Source organism: Rhinolophus sinicus, linkage group LG06, assembly GCF_036562045.2.
Source record: "Rhinolophus sinicus isolate RSC01 linkage group LG06, ASM3656204v1, whole genome shotgun sequence".
In the NCBI taxonomy this organism is placed as follows: Eukaryota; Metazoa; Chordata; class Mammalia; order Chiroptera; family Rhinolophidae; genus Rhinolophus; species Rhinolophus sinicus.
The window spans coordinates 143,050,829-143,072,540 of record NC_133756.1 but is presented as its reverse complement, the minus strand read 5'-3'; the positions used below and the strand labels follow the sequence as shown (position 1 = coordinate 143,072,540).

General features: G+C 34.4%; 1 protein-coding gene across 1 annotated transcript in view; it reads left to right on the top strand.

Moving 5' to 3' along the window:
- The window catches only part of CCDC73 (coiled-coil domain containing 73), a 253,095-nt gene extending 234,644 nt beyond the window's left edge, over positions 1-18,451 (top strand). The window contains exons 13-18 of the mRNA XM_019738516.2: positions 989-1,093; positions 8,160-8,270; positions 12,242-12,373; positions 13,639-13,825; positions 14,912-16,417; positions 18,282-18,451. Coding sequence (XP_019594075.2) covers positions 989-1,093; positions 8,160-8,270; positions 12,242-12,373; positions 13,639-13,825; positions 14,912-16,417; positions 18,282-18,451 — 2,211 coding nt within the window. The remainder of the gene's footprint in view (positions 1-988; positions 1,094-8,159; positions 8,271-12,241; positions 12,374-13,638; positions 13,826-14,911; positions 16,418-18,281) is intronic.
- The last annotated feature ends 3,261 nt before the right edge of the window (positions 18,452-21,712 follow it).

Genomic DNA, 21,712 nt, shown 5'->3' with positions numbered 1-21,712 from the left:
ACATATACTCCCATTTAAGAACAAAATCAGAGGGGAAATGTGAAAGATATTCATCAAAGGGTACAAACTTCCAGTTATAAGCTATGTAACTTTTGGAGATTTAATGTACAGTATGACTTTACTTAACATACTCGTACTCGTACTGTATTATATACTTGCAAGTTACTAAGAGAATAGATCTTAAATATTCTCACCACACACAAAAAATGGTAATTATGTGAGGTGATAGAGATGTTAATTAACCTTATTGTGGTACTCATTTTACAATATATACTTGTATCAGCTCATCACCTTGTACTCGAGCTTATACAGTGCTGTGTCAATTACCACTCAATAAAGCTGGAGAAAATATTACACTAAAACATTTTATAAGTAAATAACAAAAAGGATAAAAATAAATCAGTTTTTTTCCTTGATATTTTAGATCTGGCAGATAATTATTGAAATGTATGTGTGCTTAGAACATGTATTTAAAGAACATCACACTCATTCGAATCTATTTGATATTTATAATTGCTCTATTTTTTAAAAAAAGAGTTTGTAAAGAAAACTTATCCTGTTTCTTTTTTTCCTCTTCGGCTTTTCTTCCATTTGATTCTGAATTACCATGATATCCTAGCCTATTAACAATATGACATTGTAGTGGTGATATATTTCTAGTTTGGGGGCAAGCCAACAAAAGTTTTAGTTTTGAATTCTTCACATTTCTCAATAGTGTCTCAGAATCCATGGTCCATTAAAAAAAAATTAATTATTTGAGGAAGTCTTAAACATGGTACCTTGTAAAAAAATTATGTAATATTTAGATACTTTATGTAATTTTAGATACTAAATTAGTAAAATGTGTCATTAGTTAAGTATATTCTTTATTATGGGCTGAAATTAAACTAAAGTTAAGAAACTAAAAACTGTATTTTAAGAATGAGTTTAGAAACATACCTACTATCTTAAACTTTTTTAATTGATATGTTTCTACTTTTTTAAAAAGGATATCATCATTTCTTTCCAACATATGCAGCAGTTACTACAGCAACAGACTCAAGCTAATACTGAACTGGAAGCAGAATTGAAGGTGCTAAGAGAAAATAATCAGGTTATAAATATATATATATATTTTTTAAAAGTATATTTCCATTTAATGAGCTTTACCTGTTCAGTTGCACTCATCTGTCCAACTTTATCTGTGATCATTTTGAATTTTAGTGGTAAGATCTTTGTCTTAGAGTTGTAGCCAAGACCAAAACTGAAAATAAAAGGGGACAAGTATCACCACATTCTAAGAGAGCAATCAGTGAGCTCCCAGTAACTGGGGGCAGATCGCTCTTCACAGGAATGTGATAGAACTGGCTCTGTTACCTCAACAATCACCGGATCATCTTCTTTCCAGCACATATAAGAAAATGATTGGGGAAGGGAAGAAGTTATCGTCACTGATGTTTTGGGAGTGAGGGTTCAATAAGAGAGACTTTTCTCTTACATTCCTAGTGGAGGCTCATACATCTCCCCTGAGAAGCTAAGTGAAGGGGTCTATGGGAAAATCACTTGTAAAGACTGGAGTACAAGAAGGGGAGGGGGAGACTGCCATCTTGTTCCTTAGGTGGATACTTGAGATGCTGTAGAAACCTGAACATCGGCGCTGGTGTGACTAGTAGAGTAGAAGGTGGTAAGTTCATGTGGAGTAGTAACTTGACATAATGTTTCTTCAGTTCGGAAGTGTTCCAAGAACATAGGAACAAATTCTAGTTATAGTCTAGAAATTTCAAGTAGGAAAGTTTTGTAGTAATCCGTGCCAGTGGGTCTTGAAGTGTATTATGCTTGTTCCAATACTATATGTACCTGGAAGGATGCAGAAGAGTGAACTTTGGTGGTTTCTTGGATCCACTGGAAGGAACACGGAGGTTAAGTGGAAGGAAGGGAACTGCCTTGTGTGTTACTGGGCCAAGTGATGTTCTGCTCAAGAGAAGGAACTGGGGACATGTTCCTCTGGGGTGGCTGGTGGAAGCTATTTATACCCCTCTGAAGGGATGCTTGGCAATAAAGGGTCACGCTAAACATTTCCCACGAAAACTATCATCACCTCCTGTGTAAAGACCACCATCAGCAGAGTCAGGGCCAGCTTCATGGTTATGTAACCAGTGCTCGTACATAGGGACCACACTCAGAAGGGCCTCCTGTTTAATGTTCTCTGGTCACTGTCTTCACATATTTATTAAGCTTTATCTTTGAATTTATGTTTTATAAATTGTCTGATGGGGGTGTGAATGAAGTCTGAGGATGCACTGGGGCTCAGAGCCTCAGCTCAGGCACTCGCCCACTGTCTCCCAGGACCCGTTCTTGGCTTCTGGCTCTTCCACCCTTTGGTGCCCTGGGCGCTGCCTGTCCTCATACTCACTGCTCCTGTCTCGCCACTGCTGTGGGAGAGGCCTATGTTCTCCTGGTGCCCTTTCCCCTTAGTGGAGGCCTACATACAGCAGGGAGCATCTGGATCGCGTGCATGTGCCCTGCAGCGTCCTCTGTCCCAGTGGGCAGTACCTCGGCACTTCAGGGAGGTGACTTGGCAGGAAGTGAGGCCCCATCCAGGTCCTGTGGTGCATATCTGCCTGGCGGTTGCAATCCTTTGGGGGCTACCCATCTGCCATGGGTTGGGGCAGAGGCCCATGGGACGAGGAGATTGACTTCCACACACCCAGCCAGGACATAGTACCCGAGTCCAGCCACTTGCAGGAGGCAGAACCCAATAGCTAGTGGATCACACTTGTGCTGAGTGGTGCGGTGAGGCCTTTAGGCATCTGTGAGGATCTGCATTTGCCCTGCGAGTGTCCTGCTGCCCGGAGCCATGACATTAAACAGAAAATAAAAAGCCCCATGATAGGTTGACAGGGAGAGAGAGAGAAAGGGAAGGAGGAAGGGACCATGAAGAAAGGGAAAAAGTTTTGTAGTTTAGTATCTTTAATAGCACTTTTCCCCCCTCTGTTTTTCATTTTTTGCCAGACCTTACAAATTATGTGAGTCCATCACCATTGAAAAGAACCAAATCTGACCTGAACCACGCAAGATTTATCTCACCATTGATGTTCTATGAATAGTCACATAAAGAGGGTTTTGCCTTCGTTATTTCTCTTGCCTGCCCCCAGTACTATAGGAGTTAGACCTAGGAGAGGTGTGCTAGAGTCTAACCTCTCCTTCCTCTTAACCGCTTTACCTACTCCAATGAAAGACTAGTAAAAAGTATTTCTCTGAAAGTCCACTTATAAGCAAGTATCTCCCCACCTCCTCTGCCCACACTACAGACCGATAACTGGAACTATTTCTCTGATATTGTGAACCGTCTCCCAAGAAACACATCATCTACCCACATTCTTTATCAATAGCAGTTATCAGGATTTTCTCCTAATCCATTTAAAGGAGTTGAAACATAAATTTTTAGGGTGATCAAAAATATTAGAGATTAGCCAGTCCAATCATTTCATTTTATGATGAGCTAGATAGAGATCCAGGAAGTGTAAGCTGTATAGTTCAAGGCTTCATAATTAGTGGCAAAGCAGGATTAAATCTTTGTCCTGATTCTACTCCAGCACCGTTTCTACATTACATTGTTACTGTATTTTTGCCTCTGAGGGCTGCCACTTTTGTTAGATCAGTTATATGAAAACTACAACTTTAAATTGCCTTCAATGGGCTCCAAATCCAGTGTTTATGTACTGCTGAATTCCACCGGGCCAGTAGTAGTTATAGATCTGTAGCGTCGTGTGTTTCTTTGAGTTAATGATGACTGTAACTGTGGTTTTAGGATCTTTTAACTATACTGCCAATATCTTAGGTAATCCAGATGCTTCTCTCTCTAACTAGTGCCATTATTAGCCGAGCCTTGATAGTACATAAACTAGATTTTATATAGTAAAATTTCAAAGTATTGGCAAGAACAGGGTAGAATTACCAGCTTTTTATTTTGGTAAGTAAGGACATTAAAAAATAAACGATACTATCATCATTTTAATTTTATAAAAGAACATTTTAATACTGAAAGTGTATTAAGGATGTAATTTCAGGAAAAAGTACTGTCTATTATAGGGAAAGCCATTTGATGACCTTGTCTTGACATTTTTTGCCACAGACTAGTGAAATTTTGTCACGGATCAGTACTTGTTTGCAGACTGGTGTTAGAGAACCACTGATATATAGTATCGCAAAATATGAATGTAGAACTGTTGCTGAGGATTATGCTGCATAGATAGCTCAAGTGTTTTCTCAAGGAGCATTCTAATTCCTCCGGTACTAAAAGGGGTCATTACTCTTCATAATGGCCTGCTCTTTCTCAGCGCTCTGCTATCGTGCTGTCATCTGTCTTATCTTTTTAATAGTACGATGCAGAGCATGGAGAACTACATTCTCATGCTAGAGAATATTTTCTACTGTGATTTAATTATAGTTTAGTCCAGATGTAAGTAGTTACGCTACTATAGTCATAGTATTACCATGGTATTAACCAGGATAATTTACTCCGTTTTTGGTGTATTGAAGTATGACCAACTGGTTTTATTTTGACTTTCCGCAACATCCATTTTTTTTAGAGAGGGTTTTCAAATTTGTTAATCCAGATGCAAATAATGCCAAATAATTTTCTGATCGAATATAAATTCCACCTCAACAGTAACATTTGCACTAATGTAGTATAGGAGCCTAAAAGAGTATGTGGCACATAGTGAGAGCTCATTAATATTAAATTAATGAATGATTAACAATGAATAAATTCAGACTCTGCAAGTTCAGATATTGTCGGGTTAGGGCTCCTAGTTAAACATATTTAATTGAACCCACACATTCACTTCTATTTCCACCTGAAACTGTATAAAATGACATTAATAAATCCACAAGGACAAGAAATAGGTAGAGGAAACAATAAAAATAAAGTTTTAAAAGTGAGAACCAGATAGAAAATTGTTAATTTACTTAGTAAATAATAGAAAGTAGACACGCAAGCCAAAGATGCAGAAATGGTCAAGAATTACAAGCGTCGTGGAAGCCCAAAACTAGAAGGTCTGTATAAGAAGCTACTGTGCCTCCAGACTCTTTCCTCTACCCTGCACTCATAGGCACTGCCTGTCTCCTACTTGGCAGAAGATTGGAGGTTTACGTTGGAGAGTCTGAAGGACAACTGAGGTTGGGGAAATCCAGTGGCATGCTGGAGACAGCTTATACCAGGGAGAGCTGGTTGTTAGAGCTGTTGCCACTTTGTGCGCTGGTTGTTAAACCAGTGGTAGCTTGAAATTGACCATGGTGGGAATACTGAACACTGATGACTAATAAAATTGGTAAATGCTGCAAATCAGGCTTTTTTTTTTTTTTTGGAAAGCCCATTTATTAGCACACCACTTATATAGTATTGTATTGAAAACAGGGTGGAAAGTCTAAATACTGAATTCTCAGATCTCCCAGCAGTTTCCCCATGTAGAGGGCAGCTAGCCTTACAACTTCAAGGCAGGAAGATTCCTTTCTGGGGGAACTAACCTGCTCAAGAGAAAAGACTGTAGCTGCTGCAGTTAAATTTTCCCAATAAAATAGCTCAGCCAGATCAATATGCAGTGGAAGCCCACCATTTGGCAAAATTTTCAACCAGCTTTTAAATACTTCATTCTTAAATATGAACAGGCAGTTAAGGATCATTGGACAATTGAAAGTCTCCCACATGAAAAACAGACCAAACAAAGTAATGAAAAACAACTGAAGAAACTAAGAAAATATATGAGAATTATATTTTTTAATTAACAAAACAAAAATTCTAAGTCTATGAAAAAGAAACATTCATAGAATTAAAGAGAACCCTTAAGTATATTAGTAGAAATATAAAGTACAGTGGAAAAGTTGGAAGATGATATTGAGATAGTCTTCTAGAAAGTAGAACCCAAACACAAAAGGATAGAAAATAGGAGATAAAATTAGGGGGTCAGTTTAAGAGGTTTGGTGAGTTTGAGAACAGAGAAAATGAAAGGAGAGGAAATGACCAAAGAAATAATACAAGAAAGTAACCCAGAATTGAACGAATTGAGATTGTTTTGCCCAACACCAATGCATATTATGAAATTTCATACTACACTTAAAAATTCTAAAACGCTCTGTAGAAAAAAAAAAGTAGGTCACATACAAAGGATTCAGAATGAGAATGGCAACATAATAATTTCAGACTTCTCACTGGCAGCACTGGAAGGTAGAAAATAATAGAACCAGGCCCTTAGAGGTTGGGGAGAAATTGACTTCTAAAGCAGAATTGGGCCATATTCAATGAAATGAATTGTTAAGTATTGGTAGAATAAAGATATTTTCAGATATGCAGGGTCTCAAAAATATAACATTTATTGACTCCTTTATCAAGAAGTAATAGAAAGTTTGCTTTATCAAGACAATGGAATAAACCAAGAAAGAGGAAACCATGGGATGTAGAAAACAGGAGACCCACCACAGAAGAGAAAAGAAAATCTTGAGATACCCTGATCAATGTACCGACTAAAAGAGCAATAGGTCCAAATTGTGATGGAAGGATGGAATGTCTCCAAAAAAATGGAAACGGGGAGAATCCCTGATATAGGAAGTTTTTTTGGGGTTTTTTGTGTGTGTTTTCTTTAGGTGGGAGTATGGGTAGGGATAGGAAATGATTGACATATCTAATACACTGTTTTAAGAACATAATGTTCTTGGTCATTTATTATTACTAAGAGAGACTGTGGTATATGCTCCCATATCTCCTCTAAATTTTGGTTTGCATATATTTTAAAATGCAGTATTGACAAGATAGATACTGTAAAATTAATGTTAAGCATCTATTAAATATATACATTATAACTATTTGTAAAGTGCCCTATTACAATGTGTAATTGTAATAAATTAAGAAAATGACTTCTGTAAAAATATTTATATGATCCTAAAGTAGAGACAATCAAAATAGGTATTCATGGAGTGCTCTCAATTCACATAGCTCTTTATAAGCTAGAGGAGAATCTTGTTAAAATTATAAAATGCTTTTTAGTAGATGTTTCCATAATTTTGCATAATTATGTTTGCATATTGACATTTTAGATATAATTGAGAACCCTTTAAGTAGATGGAGTACTATGAAGCCATTAAAATGAGATAGAGCTATATATAATGATACAGAAAGTAAGACATATTCATTTTTTTCAAAAAGGTGAATTGCAGAACAACATGGTATGTATTATATGGTCTCATCTGTATTTAAAATATATATTCTATGTACTTGTATGCTTATAGACAATTTCTGGAAGTATACACCAGAAACTGCTAGAATGGTTACCTGGGGGGGAGAACTGGAGAACCGACAGAGGAAATCTTTACCTTTTCTTCCTGTATCCTATGTGTGGCTTGAAATGTTTACCCTGAATGTACGTAGCTTTAATAATGATGAACAAATGAATTTAAAAATCCCAGATGTACGAACATGCTTAGACATGTGGGTAGGGTTCGTACTATTTGTCTTTTTATCAAAGTTTACTTGGATTATCAGCAAACATTGAAGAAACCTAATAATATTGGTGACACTGACTGATTTAATAGCTTAAAAACCCGTGTCTTAGAAAACACTTATTACTGGTTTTACTCTTTAAGGATTTTTGCGGGGAGAGAGGGTAGTGTGATGGTTATGTTATGTTAATTTATGAAGTAATAAGTTAATATAGTAAATATTGAAGCTCTACTAAAGTGTTAATTTGAAATTAAAAATTAAAATTGTATTTAAGGGTTTTCTAGCCAGTTAATTTCTGAAATAAACAGATACGGAAAAAAATATTCTGTGGCAGTTAAAAATTTTAGTAGGGTTAGGCTGCATTATGCTACATTTCATATTTTTCAGTGCTGTACTTTATATTACTTTTTCAGTACATTAAAACTTATGCAGTGAAACTGAATAATGGCAATGTTTTTATACCTTTTTATAGCCATTTCTTTTTCATAACCTCCCCCTATTTCCTGTTAACTAAACTATAAGTACCTTTCTGTTAATTTATGAAAATTATTGTTGAGATAGCACATTATCACTGATCTGTATGGCACTTTCAGCATGTTAGAAGCAAAGGTCCAAGCAACATAAAACACATCAAAATTCATTAATGTGGTATTGATTATTTTTTGGATAATTAATTTTATTGCAGACCCTTGAAAGAGATAATGAGCTGCAAAGGGAGAAGGTAAAAGAAAATGAAGAAAAGTTCCTTAATCTTCAAAATGAGCATGAGGAAGCACTAGGAACTTGGGAAAAGCATGTAGGTTTATTAAATAGTAAAATTAAAATATTTTAAAGTTGTAGACATTTAAGATAACTATTAAATGCTAAGAAAATATTGCAAAAATAATATAGGAATAAAGTCAAACACATTTTCTTCTTGCACTTATATTTCCAAGAAATGAATGCTTTTTAAATGCTAAGTTTAATAAAATTTCCTGTAATACTTTCATGCATGAAAAACCACACGTGTGTGTGTGTATGTATCTAATGGGAATGGCGTTCCATATGTGACAAAGAAAAATTTACTTTTCCATAAAACCATTGATATTTTAGTAAATGATTAAAATAAAGAATAATATAGGGATTATTGTTAGCTGATCTATTTAGCTTTCCTCAGCAGTTTTGTTGAGATGTATTGAAGCCATGTTTTTAGCGCATGTATACAGTAGTTGAGTTGTATAGAATTAACATTTTATAATAAGAATTGATGGTTATAAACAATGCTATTTTCTTAAACCACATATTGATTTGATACTATAATTTTAATGAAGCAGATAACAAAAGTGTACAATCATGTACATTGGAATGAAATATAAAGATTTACTTTTAAAGATGGGTGAACCCCAAAATTGAATATTCTATTTTAATATCTGTTTTCAGTGCCTGTCTTTTACAAGAATTAACAATAGAAAGTCATTATTTATGGGTTTATGAAGGCTATATTTTGGGCAAGATTATATTTTAGACTATTATACTAATTACACTATATTTTAATACCATATTAATATATTTTATACTAATATACTATATACCTAAGTACCTACTTGTGATAACATTTTCTGTAGATGCTTTTGTGTAATATAAATTGTTATGTAAGTAACTCTTGATTTTTCAATTACTTGCAGCTAACATGTTAATTTATATTTTGGAGAGATCAATTCTTCACTGATGAATTTGATAAGCTTTACCAAAATCTCAAAAAGTATTTTGTAATTAATTGCATCAGAATACTAAGAAATCCTTAATAATCTCTGTACTAGTAAAGTTTATCACTAGGCACCAAGGATAGTAATATTCATTTTAGCTTCAGCTAATCTACATTGCATCCCAACACTTCCTTCACATTCCTAGTGTTTAAAAGACCATGGAAATGGTACTGTCAGGATAAAGAAAAACTATCAAGTGAAAAGAGAATATAAATTTAAATATGCCAGCCATGCAAAAAAATATTAGTTGAGCTAAGAAAATTAAACATTTATTTTTCCTGATGAGACCACTACCATTCCCCTCCCTCAACAGAAAATCAATTTCATTAAGAAAAATAAACACTCAGCTTCACTGGTGAGGCCTTAATCTATAAATTTGGATAAAATTGGTTTTGTCTTAGGATTCTTAGCTTCTATAACCATTTCACTTCCATATGCTTTAGTACTAAACAAAATAGGTAAATTTTTAAAAGCTCCTTTGGTTCTGTAAGAGTTGTTTTGAATGGGAGGTCAGATCTACTCTTTAATTGTATCTGTCTCTATGTAAGTTTTTCACCATTCTTGAGTGGATTACTAGTGAGATTCAATCAAGATGGGTTAAAAAAAAAACATAAAAAGATACTTCTAAAAATAAGGTGGAATCATATAAACTGCTGTTTTTCAAAAAAATAAAGTGAAAGAAAATACTGTACAAATAAAACTTAGTGAATACCATTAGATATATTTAAAATTCATTGAAATATAAAGAACAGTGTTATGTGTATCTGTTTTCATTTGACTAGTTGTATAACCAATGGGTATATATAGACAAAAAGGCAATAAATGAGAATATTCAGAAATTAAAGGAAGGGGGGTCACAAAAGGATTTTAATTCACCGCATTTGTTGATCATCTATTATGTGTTAGGCACTATTCTAGGTATTGGATTTTCAATGATGCCTAAAATACAAAGAGTAATAAAGAGCTCTTACACTTTCAAAGGGGCAGATAACTAAGAAACTGACCACAATTAACAGTGGAGTGCTTTTAGTACGTAGTATTGACAAATTACTATGAAAACACAAACTAAATCATGTTATTTAGCTAGACTAGAGAAAGTTTTAGAGAAAAGATGACAGTTTGGCCTTGAAAGATGAGTAGTTTCACCAGGCCATAGGTGCTCATTTCCTACACTTCCCATTCCATCCTGTTGGCATTCCATTTAAGAAAGGGAAAAATCATGGAGGCATGAAACTGCATGTTCAAGCGTGATGAATAGTCTCATGCGGAATGTGACAGTGGAAAATAGGCTGAGATCACCTTCTGAAGGTTCCTTATCAAAGAAGTTGTATTCTATAGGTAATGGAAAGCCATTGAGAATTTTGAAGCAGAGAAGTGACATAGATCTGTTTTAGAGAAATAACTCTTGCCACAGTATGGAGGATGGCTTTATGGAAAGAGACCAGGAAGAAGAGTACATGAGCCTCTGAGGATGCAAATTTGGGCAACAGTAGTGAGAACAGAGAAGGGGGATAGATGCAGGAAGCATTTTGGAAGTAGAATTGGCAGGGTGAGTGACATTCTCTATATAATGAGTTTTAGAAAGGGAAAAAGTCAAATACGTCTCTGAGATTAGTATAACTAGTAAAATGATAATGTCACTAACATGGGGAATGTGACAGAAAAAGCAGATTTTGTGGATGAAAGTAATTAATTTAATTTGGGAACTGTTGAATTTATGGTGCCTGCAGGACACCAATTTGAAATGCATTCCATGCATTTAAAAATGTGAACTTAATCTTAGGAGAGAGGTTGGGAGATGAGATACAGATTTTAGATTTATTAGCATAAACATGAAATCTGAAGGTATAGATATTACAAGATCACCTGTGGAAGGAGTGGAGGTCTTGACGAGGCTAAAGAAGAAAAAGCCGTGGGGAATGCCAACATTTTTGTTTTGAGAGAGAGAGAACAATGAAGTTAGAAGTCAGGTTGTTAAGAAGTGATGGGAGGTTAGAATTTGAAAATAGCAAGTGTGGACTTTAGAAATTGAGAGACAGAGGTGGGTCAAGAAAAAACAATTAGAAATGTGAGAAGAGCCTGTTTGTGGGCTGAGGAGAACATGCCGGTGTAGCGGGAAAGATTGAGAATAGGCAGGAGAGAAGAGCACCAGCAGAGCTAGGCATGCAGGGAGATGGGCGAGGATCGGCTAAAGGACACATGGAGACTTGAGCCTGTCACCTTGCAGAGACTGAAAAATGGGTAAAATCAGATAAAATGAAGGGAAAGTAATAGGGGAGCTCATATCTGTTAGCCTCTATAAGGAATATTATATGCATTTGTGGAATTTTTGGTACTTTAAAAATTGTTCAAGAGAAACTTACAATCTTTCATGACAAACGTGTATTTATCTCCTCAGTGGAACTTTATCTATTTAAGGTCCCCATGAAAGAGTACTCCCCCAAGAAAAAGATTATGAAATTTTATAGCCAGTGAAAGTCCAGTTTATAGATGTAATATTAGGCTGAAGACTCAGTTTCTATTGTACTTAGCGCTCAGTACTTACTCTTCATCTAGTGAAAATCTGTGTATCTAATATGCAACAAGAAAATAAAACTTAAGAAAAGCAACGAAGGTATAACTTACATAGAATTTTTAGTAAAAATAATAATTTTTCGTTTGTAACAAGAGGTCATTTAATGTAGTAGTTAAGAGTACAACCCCTAGATTTAGCTTTGGATTTGAATCCTGACTACCACTTTATATCCACCTGATCTTGAGTAAGTTACTTAATGTCTGTGAGCCTCACATTTCTAACCTGTAAACTGGGGACTGAAAATACCTCATAGGGTTTTTATGAGTATGAAATTGTTTTATGAGTATGAAAGTACTCAGCACAGTTCAGAAAATGGTACCTCTTAATATTAGCAATTACTTTGTGATTGTTTTCATTTTTTACTATTTCCCAAAACTTGTGTTAATAAAGCATTTTCACATGAAACACATTTATGTATGTACTCATTTTGATTGAATTTTATATTAGGTTGAAGAACTTAATGGAGAAATTAATGACATTAAAAATGAGTTATCATCACTTAAAGAAACTCATATTAAGTTACAAGAACAATACAATGAATTCTGTGATCCGAAAAAGTTTGAGGAAGACAAGTGTCAGGTAAAATTCAAGTATGTTGGGGAATCAAATTGTTAAAGAAATTAGGACAAGGGTTCCCTCTTCTCCACATCCTCACTGACATGTTGTTAACTTTTGATAATAGCCACATTCACTAGTGTGAGGTGCTATTTGATTTGCATTTCATTGATGATTCTATCTTTTCATGTCTGTTGACCATCTATTTGTATATCTTCTGGAGAAATGTCTCTTCATGTCCGCTGCCCATTTTTTGATCAGTGGGTCTATTTTTCTGAGTTGCATGATTTCCTTATATATTTTGGGTTACGAACCCCTTACTGCATATTATCATTTGCTAATACATTCTCCCATGCAGTAGGTTGGCTTTTTGTTTTCCTTTGCTGTACAGCTTTTTAGCTTGATGAAGTCCCATTTTTGTTTTTGTTTTCCTTGAGGGGACACATCCAAAAAGATATTCCTCAAGATAGTTTACTGTGTCCATTTTCTTCCAGGAGTTTTATGGTTTCAGGGCTTACATTTAAGTCGTCAGCTCATGTTCATCAGCTTGTCTAAAACCCGTGACTTCACACAGTCTTCCTGGTAGAGCTCGAACTCCTTAGTATGCTATATACTAGGCCCTTAATGACCCAGGCTAGCTTCCCTCACGCCACCATTCTCTCCACGTTCCTCCTAGCAGAAGTAAACCACAGGTAGCTCATGAAAAGACTATAATTTTGCTTGCTTTTAAGCACCTGTATATGCCATTTGTTCTCCCTGGAGTGCCTCCTTATCCCCGTTCAAGTTGCCTGTCCTTTTTCCTATCTTCCTACTGGACTGTAAGTTTTTGAGTATTTTTTTGTTCATCATTGGATCTCAAAGCCTAGTGCAGTGCTTCCATGGAATATGTGCTCTGTATACAGGGGCAATAAAAGGAGGTTGAACTGACTCTATTTTAAAGACACATAAAAATACCAAAACACTCGAAACAATTTGCCTGTCATGACTACCTTGCTTTTAATAAAGGAGTGGTTCTTTTTAGTACATATGATGTGTGTTGTTATCTAATAATGTGGAATGCATGTTTAAAAATATCTTAACTCTCCATTTTGTTTAAATATGATTATACAAAATGAACTTTAAGTGATTTTGTTACTTAGAGTATATTAAATTTAGTAAAAAATAAGCATTTGGCTTTCAAGTAGAAATTGTCGAATGGTTGAGTTGAAATAGATTCCACTTTTATTAGAAAAATGTGTTTATAGTTTTTAATGTTTTTACATTAAAGGATCTTTTCCATTTTACACTAGAATCTTCCAGAAGTAAATACTGAAAACAGTGAAATGTCAGTGGGAAAATCACAAAATACCATCATACAGAAATATAATTCTGGGCAAGAAATAAGGGAAGAAAATACTGTGAGTGTTTGTTTAGATACTGAGTACAGAGAAAAGGAGGGAAACAACCAAGGCTCACTTACAGAAGCCATTATAAAAGGTAACAAGATAATAGACATTTTCTAATTTGTATATTGAGCTTTTTGGGGACTAGCAATTACAGTCTTTGCTTTGAGGACCTTGTGGTGTAGGTGGAGAAATATTTTTTTTGTATAACAGCCGTCTTCCTGAGAGCTATTCCTTATAGTCAATACTTTTGGGAGAAAAATACATTTCTGCCTTAGCTTCTCATCACTTCTTTGCTTTTTGCATTCTGGTTTCTGCCTTTACTGCTTTGCTGAGAATATGCTATGGGCTACTGATAACCTTCTGATGACTAGACCTAGAGCACTTTTCTTAGTTCAAATGACCTTTCTGTAACCACTGAAATAATTTACTAATTTGTCCATCTTGAAAGAGTTGTTTAAAGACAGTACTGATAGTTTGAAGGTATTCAAACCTAGGGTGAACAACCACTTGGTGGAGATGTTGTAGAGAGAATGATTGGACTTAAGCCCTGCAAGCCCTGAATTTAGTATTCTAGATTATTGGAACCATACTGAAGTTTTGAAATCTATCGTTGGAACCCAGATGAACAAAATAAATGTGTTAAGTAGATATTCTACACACTTGCCCAAGAGTATTCCAAATTCCAAAATATTTACAAGGTACTGAATAAAAAAGTGATGATTGACAGTCTTGAAGAAACCAGCTAGCAACTTCTGGATCTAAGTACTAAAAGAAATTAATAGTATAACCTGTTAAGATAAATTGATTTTTATCTAGTCAGCTATGTGTTTATATGGAATTATACTATATGCCTAAAAGGAAGCAACAGACTAGGGAAATAAAAAACACTTTGTAATACCCTCAACATATTTCTCCCATTTTAAACCCAAACTATTTTGCTTTTATGAAATAAAAATAGGGATAGAGCCAAATATTTTAGCATGCTAAAATATATGATTATAAAAAAAGGGAACTTAATATTTAGGTAAAACTGGTGTCATTATGTTTGTGTAATATTGTGTAATAATTGGCCAATGAAATATTTAAGGCTAAGTATGTTTTTATAAAAATAAGGTAATACATATTTTATAAAAGCAAACTTAGTGTGTAAAAGTTTACTGTGTTCTCATCATGATAGATTCACAGGTTTTTGAAAAAATATCCAAGAACGAAATTGATACTACTGTACCTCAGGATGAAATTCAAAGTGAAATCTCCCTAAGCAAACCTCTGTGCACAGAAAAAGAATTAATTAGTCAAGGACAAACCCTGAGTGTTATTGACTTTAGAAAAGCAGTTACTGCAGAAGTAAAAGACAAGATGGACTTGGAAAAAGACAATGCATGTACAGAATTTAAATCACCAAATAATTCCTTTTTAGTGGCAGGTATAGCAATAGAAACAGAGAAGATACGCCTAGAAAGAACTGAGGGATTAGATCTTTACCATGCAGATGTACATCTAGAGGTTGGAAGTAACAGAACATCATTTAACAGTATCTTAAATGAGATGGCTCACAATACAAATCATAAAACAGGTATTTCTGAAGATGAACTATTCAAACAATTCAGATTGCTTCCAGGGACTCAAGAAAATGCTACAGAGAAGGAAATTACAAATAGTGACCAAACCAAAGCCAATTTGGTTTCATCTCTAGACGTAGAAAAGAATCCTGTTCAGTGTCAGAAATACAGTTTACACAATTCAAATAATGTCATCTTAGATGATAAACAGTATAAAATAAAACAAGTACAACTGTTAAATAAAAAAAGTGAGTGCAGCACATTGCCATTTAAACAAATTTCCGATGTTCAGCAAGTCTGTTATGATACTTCAGAGAAACCTGAACTAACTGTTCCCTGTGACATAGCAATCAACCACCCCACTTCGTCTGCTGTTGTCAGTGATAATTTGAGAGTACTTAAGAATTCAGATGAAAATATCAGCATTATGCCTGTGTTGGTGAAACTCAACTCAAGCCCCGGGGAAAGAGCCAGGAGTAAAAATCTGACTGATACACAAAACAGTCAATTTAAGGACTGTTTGGGATGTTTAGAAAATATGAACACTTCCCATCTTCGGGTTAACAATGAGAACATACATGCTTCACAAGCCAAAGATATGAAAACTGCTGTTCATACAGAAACTTTCACAGGAGTACAGTTTTCCAATACAGAGAGTCAGACTGATGAGAATCAGATAACTGAAGCTGCAGAAAATGACCTCTTCCTCTTTGTGGATGTTAATGAAAGACAGCATACATTGTTAAATAATACAGAGAAAACAGAGTCATTAAATGACATTGTTTCAGGAAAAATTTACAGTGAAGGACAGCTGGAAGAATCATGTTCATTTCACATAAAGCCATCTGGAGATTTAGTAAACAGAAGTGGAAGGTCAGCCTTTGATCTTTCAACTTCAGATAAAAAAACTGAGAAAACTCCAGTATATGTGAATGTTTTAGACCCTAGTTCTTGGTCAAAAGTAAATCAAATTGAAAGTCAAACAGTGAGCACTTCAACTTGTAGCATTCCTTTGTTGCTGAAAGAGAGATCAACAGGTCCATCAGAAAACAAAAAGATTGTTTCTATGACACTTTGTAAAAATGCTGGTATGGACGAAATCAGGAAGGATATTGTACCAGGTAAGAAAACAAGTTTTCTTTTAAAATTTCTATTTCTACTTTGTATTTTTGGTAAAAATTCTCCAGATTAAAATGAAAATGCTTTTTTTTTTTTTCCTAAACCTAAAATACTCCACATACGTGTATGTGTAAAAATAGTAAAAGTTTTATTTGAATAAAGTGGATTTCTTTTTACATAAATCTGAACTAGTATTATCAACATGTAGTGACATGCTATTGCACTTTCGAAATTTTAAAAAAAATCAAGGAATTGAAAACAACCACCGGTCCAGGTGATTCCTTTTAAATTAGGAACAGCTACCTAATCTGAGTGCCTTTACTTTCTAGAGCAAATGCAGTGAAGTTGTTGATAAGGTTTCTGCCAGTGTGCATATTTATTCCTTAAAAACAAACAAACTTCAGAACCACTTTGTTGCTTGCCCCCCAATTTTCTCCTTTCCTTCATTTTTCTGTTTCATCTGTCCCTTCACCAGCACCATATCCAGTTCTTTCGTTTTACAATATTGAGGTGTAACATGAATACATTTCATATCATTTGTCACTGAACCTCTAAATTGAACCTCTTAATAATTATGTACCTATATTAATATTCAAATGTTAAATATTTCGTAGACTGTTCTATTCCTTAAAACCACCACAGGAAATAACATAACGTCCAAGTTTTGCTTTAAAAATACACTAGAATAAAAAAAAATAGGGGGAGAGGTAAATGGAGGAAATACGTGACTTAGTATTGATGGGTTTTGAAGCTGGGTAATGGGTACACCGAAATTCATACTCTCAACTTTGGTGTATTTGAAACTTTTCATACTAAACATAAAAATATAATACGTATCATGTATAGGTGCTGTATAAGAGTAACTTCAAGGTAATAATGAGCAATAGTTTTAGAAATATGATTCTGAGGAAAATTTGTTTACCTTGCCAATAGCAATCTCATAGGTTGTTAAAGACAGTCTTAGATTTAAGGGATTTTGCCTGTTTAACAATATTGCATGTAGCCCCATTAAAGAAATGCAGATTTTAAGGAAAGCTTTCCATGGCCTTCAGACTTAACAGGCTTCTTTTGAAACAGAGAAAATTTTTTTTAAAAACTGAGAACTATAAGCAAAATAAGTATTTCTTCTTTACTAGCATGGAGAAGTAATATAGGGAAAAATAGAAAACACCAAAACACTGTAAAATTGCATTTCATAAACTCTTAAATTTCCTAATAAAATGTATTAACTTCATTAATTTTGTCTGGCAAATGCTGTGGTTATCAAATGCTGGTCTAATGTTTACCATCTTCACAGGTCCTTTCTTCTAAATCTCAATTATGTAAATAGTAAGAATGGAGGGGAGATGTCTAAAATTCTGAAGAAATTAAACTTGTATTCATAAAAGATTCTCATCAATATCTTTTAACATTCAAAGTAGACATATTTCTCTAAGTTATTTTTATCTGTTTATTAGAGCCCAATGACCTCCTACTGAACAGCCCTTTGTTGGGCTTCTTTCTATGCCATTTTCATTAAATATACTTTGTAAAATTTTCAGTTGGTGCAGACTTTTCCCATTAATCTGAATTGGTAAGATGTTCACTGTAAATGTTCACGTGTTATTTTGTTTTAGAAGATATTTATACCATATTTCACTCATTTTAATGTGAAATCAGGTTTAGAAAGTAACATTTTGTTGAAATGAAATGCCTAATGTAAGCAAAGTATATAGAAAACTATAAAATGTTCGAAGTAAAAAGAAAATAGAAATTATTACTTTTTTAACTACAAAAGCATAGAATTAGAGAAAAACAAGTTCAGTCACTAAAATGAGTGCCTGGAGAATAAAATTCAGTTGTTGTCATTTCCTCTTTGTCAACCAGATACTACCAGCATTAACAGAGTTGCTGACACTTTGAATAACTCGACTATCCATCCAGATCCCAAGGGAGAGCCCAGTGAAGAGAGGAATGCAATTGCAAAAACTTTTTATGATTCTTCTTTTCCCACAGAACATGTAAGTCAATTAAAAATATTGCCAAGCAGACCTTAGTGAGCTAATTCTACAGATATGTGTAGAACTGTATGCATCTGGATGCTTTAAGACCCAACTGATCTCCAAAATAATATCAAGAGGGCAGCATGGCACCATTTTTCACAATTAAGGTTGATAGAAAACAGCAGGAAAAAGTCACAGTGTATAAATCAAATAGATATAATCCAGCCTGTTCTGGGAAGGAGAGTGTGAGGTAGTGTATTATATACTTCTAGTTTTCAGTCACCTAAATTTAGGAATAGTGCCATTTAAGCATTTGTTTGAACTTAAAAAAAAAAAAAGTTCACCAGTTTGAGCATTTAAAAATTTATTTTAATAAAGGTTTCCTTAAATAATCTAATCATGTAAATTCATTTGTTTTTACTAGTGTTTAAGGTACTTTACATTTTGAGAAATTGACTTGCAAAGGAAGAAGTGTATCTTTTAATTATTTCAATTAGAACACAGTATATGAAAGGATCAAATTATTCATGACTATATCAAGTATGGATGTAAATATTAAGCCAAGTATTTGTATTTGTAGAGATTATATGGCTCCAAGAGTCCATTTGTCACATAAAAAGCAACTAACTACAGCTGACAGATTTTTTTGGTAAAATGTATAAGTTTTTTAATCTTAGTGTGTAAAACTTTAGTGCAAAAAAGGCTGTGTTGTTCAAAGTCTAGAAAACAAGACAATTATAGGTATAACTGCTAAAAGTAACCTGTAAAGGTTAGGAAAGTTTACGTATTTTAAAAAACTGCAGTGACACATTTTAAAGTTACTGTATATTTTAAATTTTAGAGATGCACATTAAACAACTTTGCCTTTTGCACATATAAAATGAAAATTATAGGACTAACACAGCCTTAACATGTAACAGCTTTCAACCATATATTTCATTTTCCTTTTCAAATACGAGAAACCTCCACTGAGATAGTGTAACTCTTCCTCTGAGAGAGTTGAAACTAAAGTCAGGATCTACCTTTCACCTTTTCAAATTGCGCTCAGCAACACATAGTTTCAGCTTGACATGTCCAAGTGTGTACCTTTAAAATATAGAAACCTAGCATTGGGAAATTTTTGGCCAACTGGATAAGTCACAGAATCAAAGCAAAAAAGAAGCCTGAGAATATCAAAGCTAGCCAATAACTTCTAATTTGGTTGAATACTTAACACTTATAATAACTGTCCTATTTTCAAACAGTTTCAGGTGGAAATTTCACATCTCCCTTTCAAGCCCATTTTTATAATTAACGCAATAGGGAAGTTCTTTGTATCTAACTCCTAATGCTTTTCCTGCAATTAATGTTTTTGAGAATTTACATTTTTAGAATTAAAACTTTTTCAAAGAAATATTCCCATGACAGTCCTGTCCTGTAAGGTACATCTATTTTACAGATGAGGAAACAGTGCCATGAATGTGAAATAACTTTCCAAAGTATTAAGATACAATCTGTGATGGACTCAGACTGGGTATCTTGGCTCTTAGTCAAATGCTATCTACTTCATCAACTTTCATAATAGAAAAAAATGTTTCCTTTCAAAATACTAGTGCATGTAAAACAAACTCAGCTCAGTGACTAAACATTTTCTGGATGCTTATCACTATGTGTCAAGCAGCATGATTACCAATTAACATGGAACGTGGGGCTTAAAAGCAGATCTATGCTTTTGCCTAGTCTACTAAAAATGCTATTATCCTTGCATTTAACCAGACAAATCTAGTCTCTTTATGAAGCCTATTTACTTGCTCCTTAATATTTTATACTTGTCTAAATCAGGGTCTGTCAAATGACAGCTGGTGGGCCAAATGCAACCCACTGCCTCATTTTAGCTAGTAAAATTTCGTTAGAGCACAGCCACACCCATTCCTTTACCAACTGCCCATGGCTACTTTTGTGGTGCAATGACAGAATGAAGCAGTTGTGAGGGGTGACACTTGGCCCACAAAGCCGAAAATATCTACTTCTGGCTCTTTACAGAAAAAGTTTGCCAACCCTTGTTCTAAATGAAGACAAATGGATTTTATGAAGACTTATAACCAGAAGGGGAACAGAAATTCTTTATATTTTTCAATGTATTTTTATGCATACTCTCCCTAGCACTCCTCTTGAATTGGCTTCATTTAAGTTAAATTTTAAAATGCAACCCTAGGACTAGCACCAGGCTGGGGGATATTTTAGGCCAGAGATCTTTTGAATCAGGCAGAAAGAGGAGGTTAGGAGGTGAGTGATTTTTAAAAGATTATAGGAAAGGAAGGAACAAAGATATGTGGCAACATATCTGGAATTATTGCTTGTAGGCTGCAAAACCTCAAGTAAGCTAAACAGGGCAAGTTTCGTTAAATATAAAATTTTAATCTACATTACATCTTGTTTATCTCTACAGCCAATGCCTGATCTTGCTTGCCCCTCTCACCAAGTAGGTAGTTAAGGAGAAAGAAACTGAAGCAGATAGGTGTAAATGTCTCCTTCATTTCCATCATCATTAAGCTAAAAAGTCAAAGAATCAAGGTTTTGGAAAACAAGGTAATTTGTACTTGATGTCAAGTGCACCAAAATGCACCAAGCAAATGGCAGAATAAGACAGTTAAACTATACAGAACACCAGTCATTTAACTTCAAAATCAGTAGCAACCTAGGTATAGGTTTGATCTATTTTTCCGTATCAGTATTGCATGAGAAACTTGTATATTCATTTTGGCCCTGTGAGTTAAGCATGTTGAACACTTATATGCCAGACATTATCAGAAGTATACATTTATGCACATTTTTATCCATTACCAGTTATTCTTTACAATAGTACTTTGTAACTAAAAGGAGCTTACAAGAAAACTGAAGCCCACAAAAGTTAAAGGACTTGCCTAAAGTCTCTTGGCAATCCTGTGCTGGTACTTTTGTTTTCATGTCTGTTATAAGAACACAGGCAATCAGACTGACATGAACACAGCATCATCCCAAGGACCAGAGGCTAGGATTTTGAGGGGATGGGTGGCTGACTGCAGAATTCTCAGGAACCAAGAAGAGCAATCCTTAGTGAACTGAGAGTAAATGTAAACATTTCAGATCATTTAAAAAATATTACTGTGTAATCTTACTGCGTAACATTGTCATGCTACTTTTATCAGTCAAATTGGAAAAGATTTTAATGTAAGGCAATATTCAAAGATTTTCACAAGACTTATGAAAAAATGACATTCATCATAGCATAATTTGTAATAAATGTTTTCCAACAACTTAAATGTCCAACAATATATTTCAAATTATGGAACATGG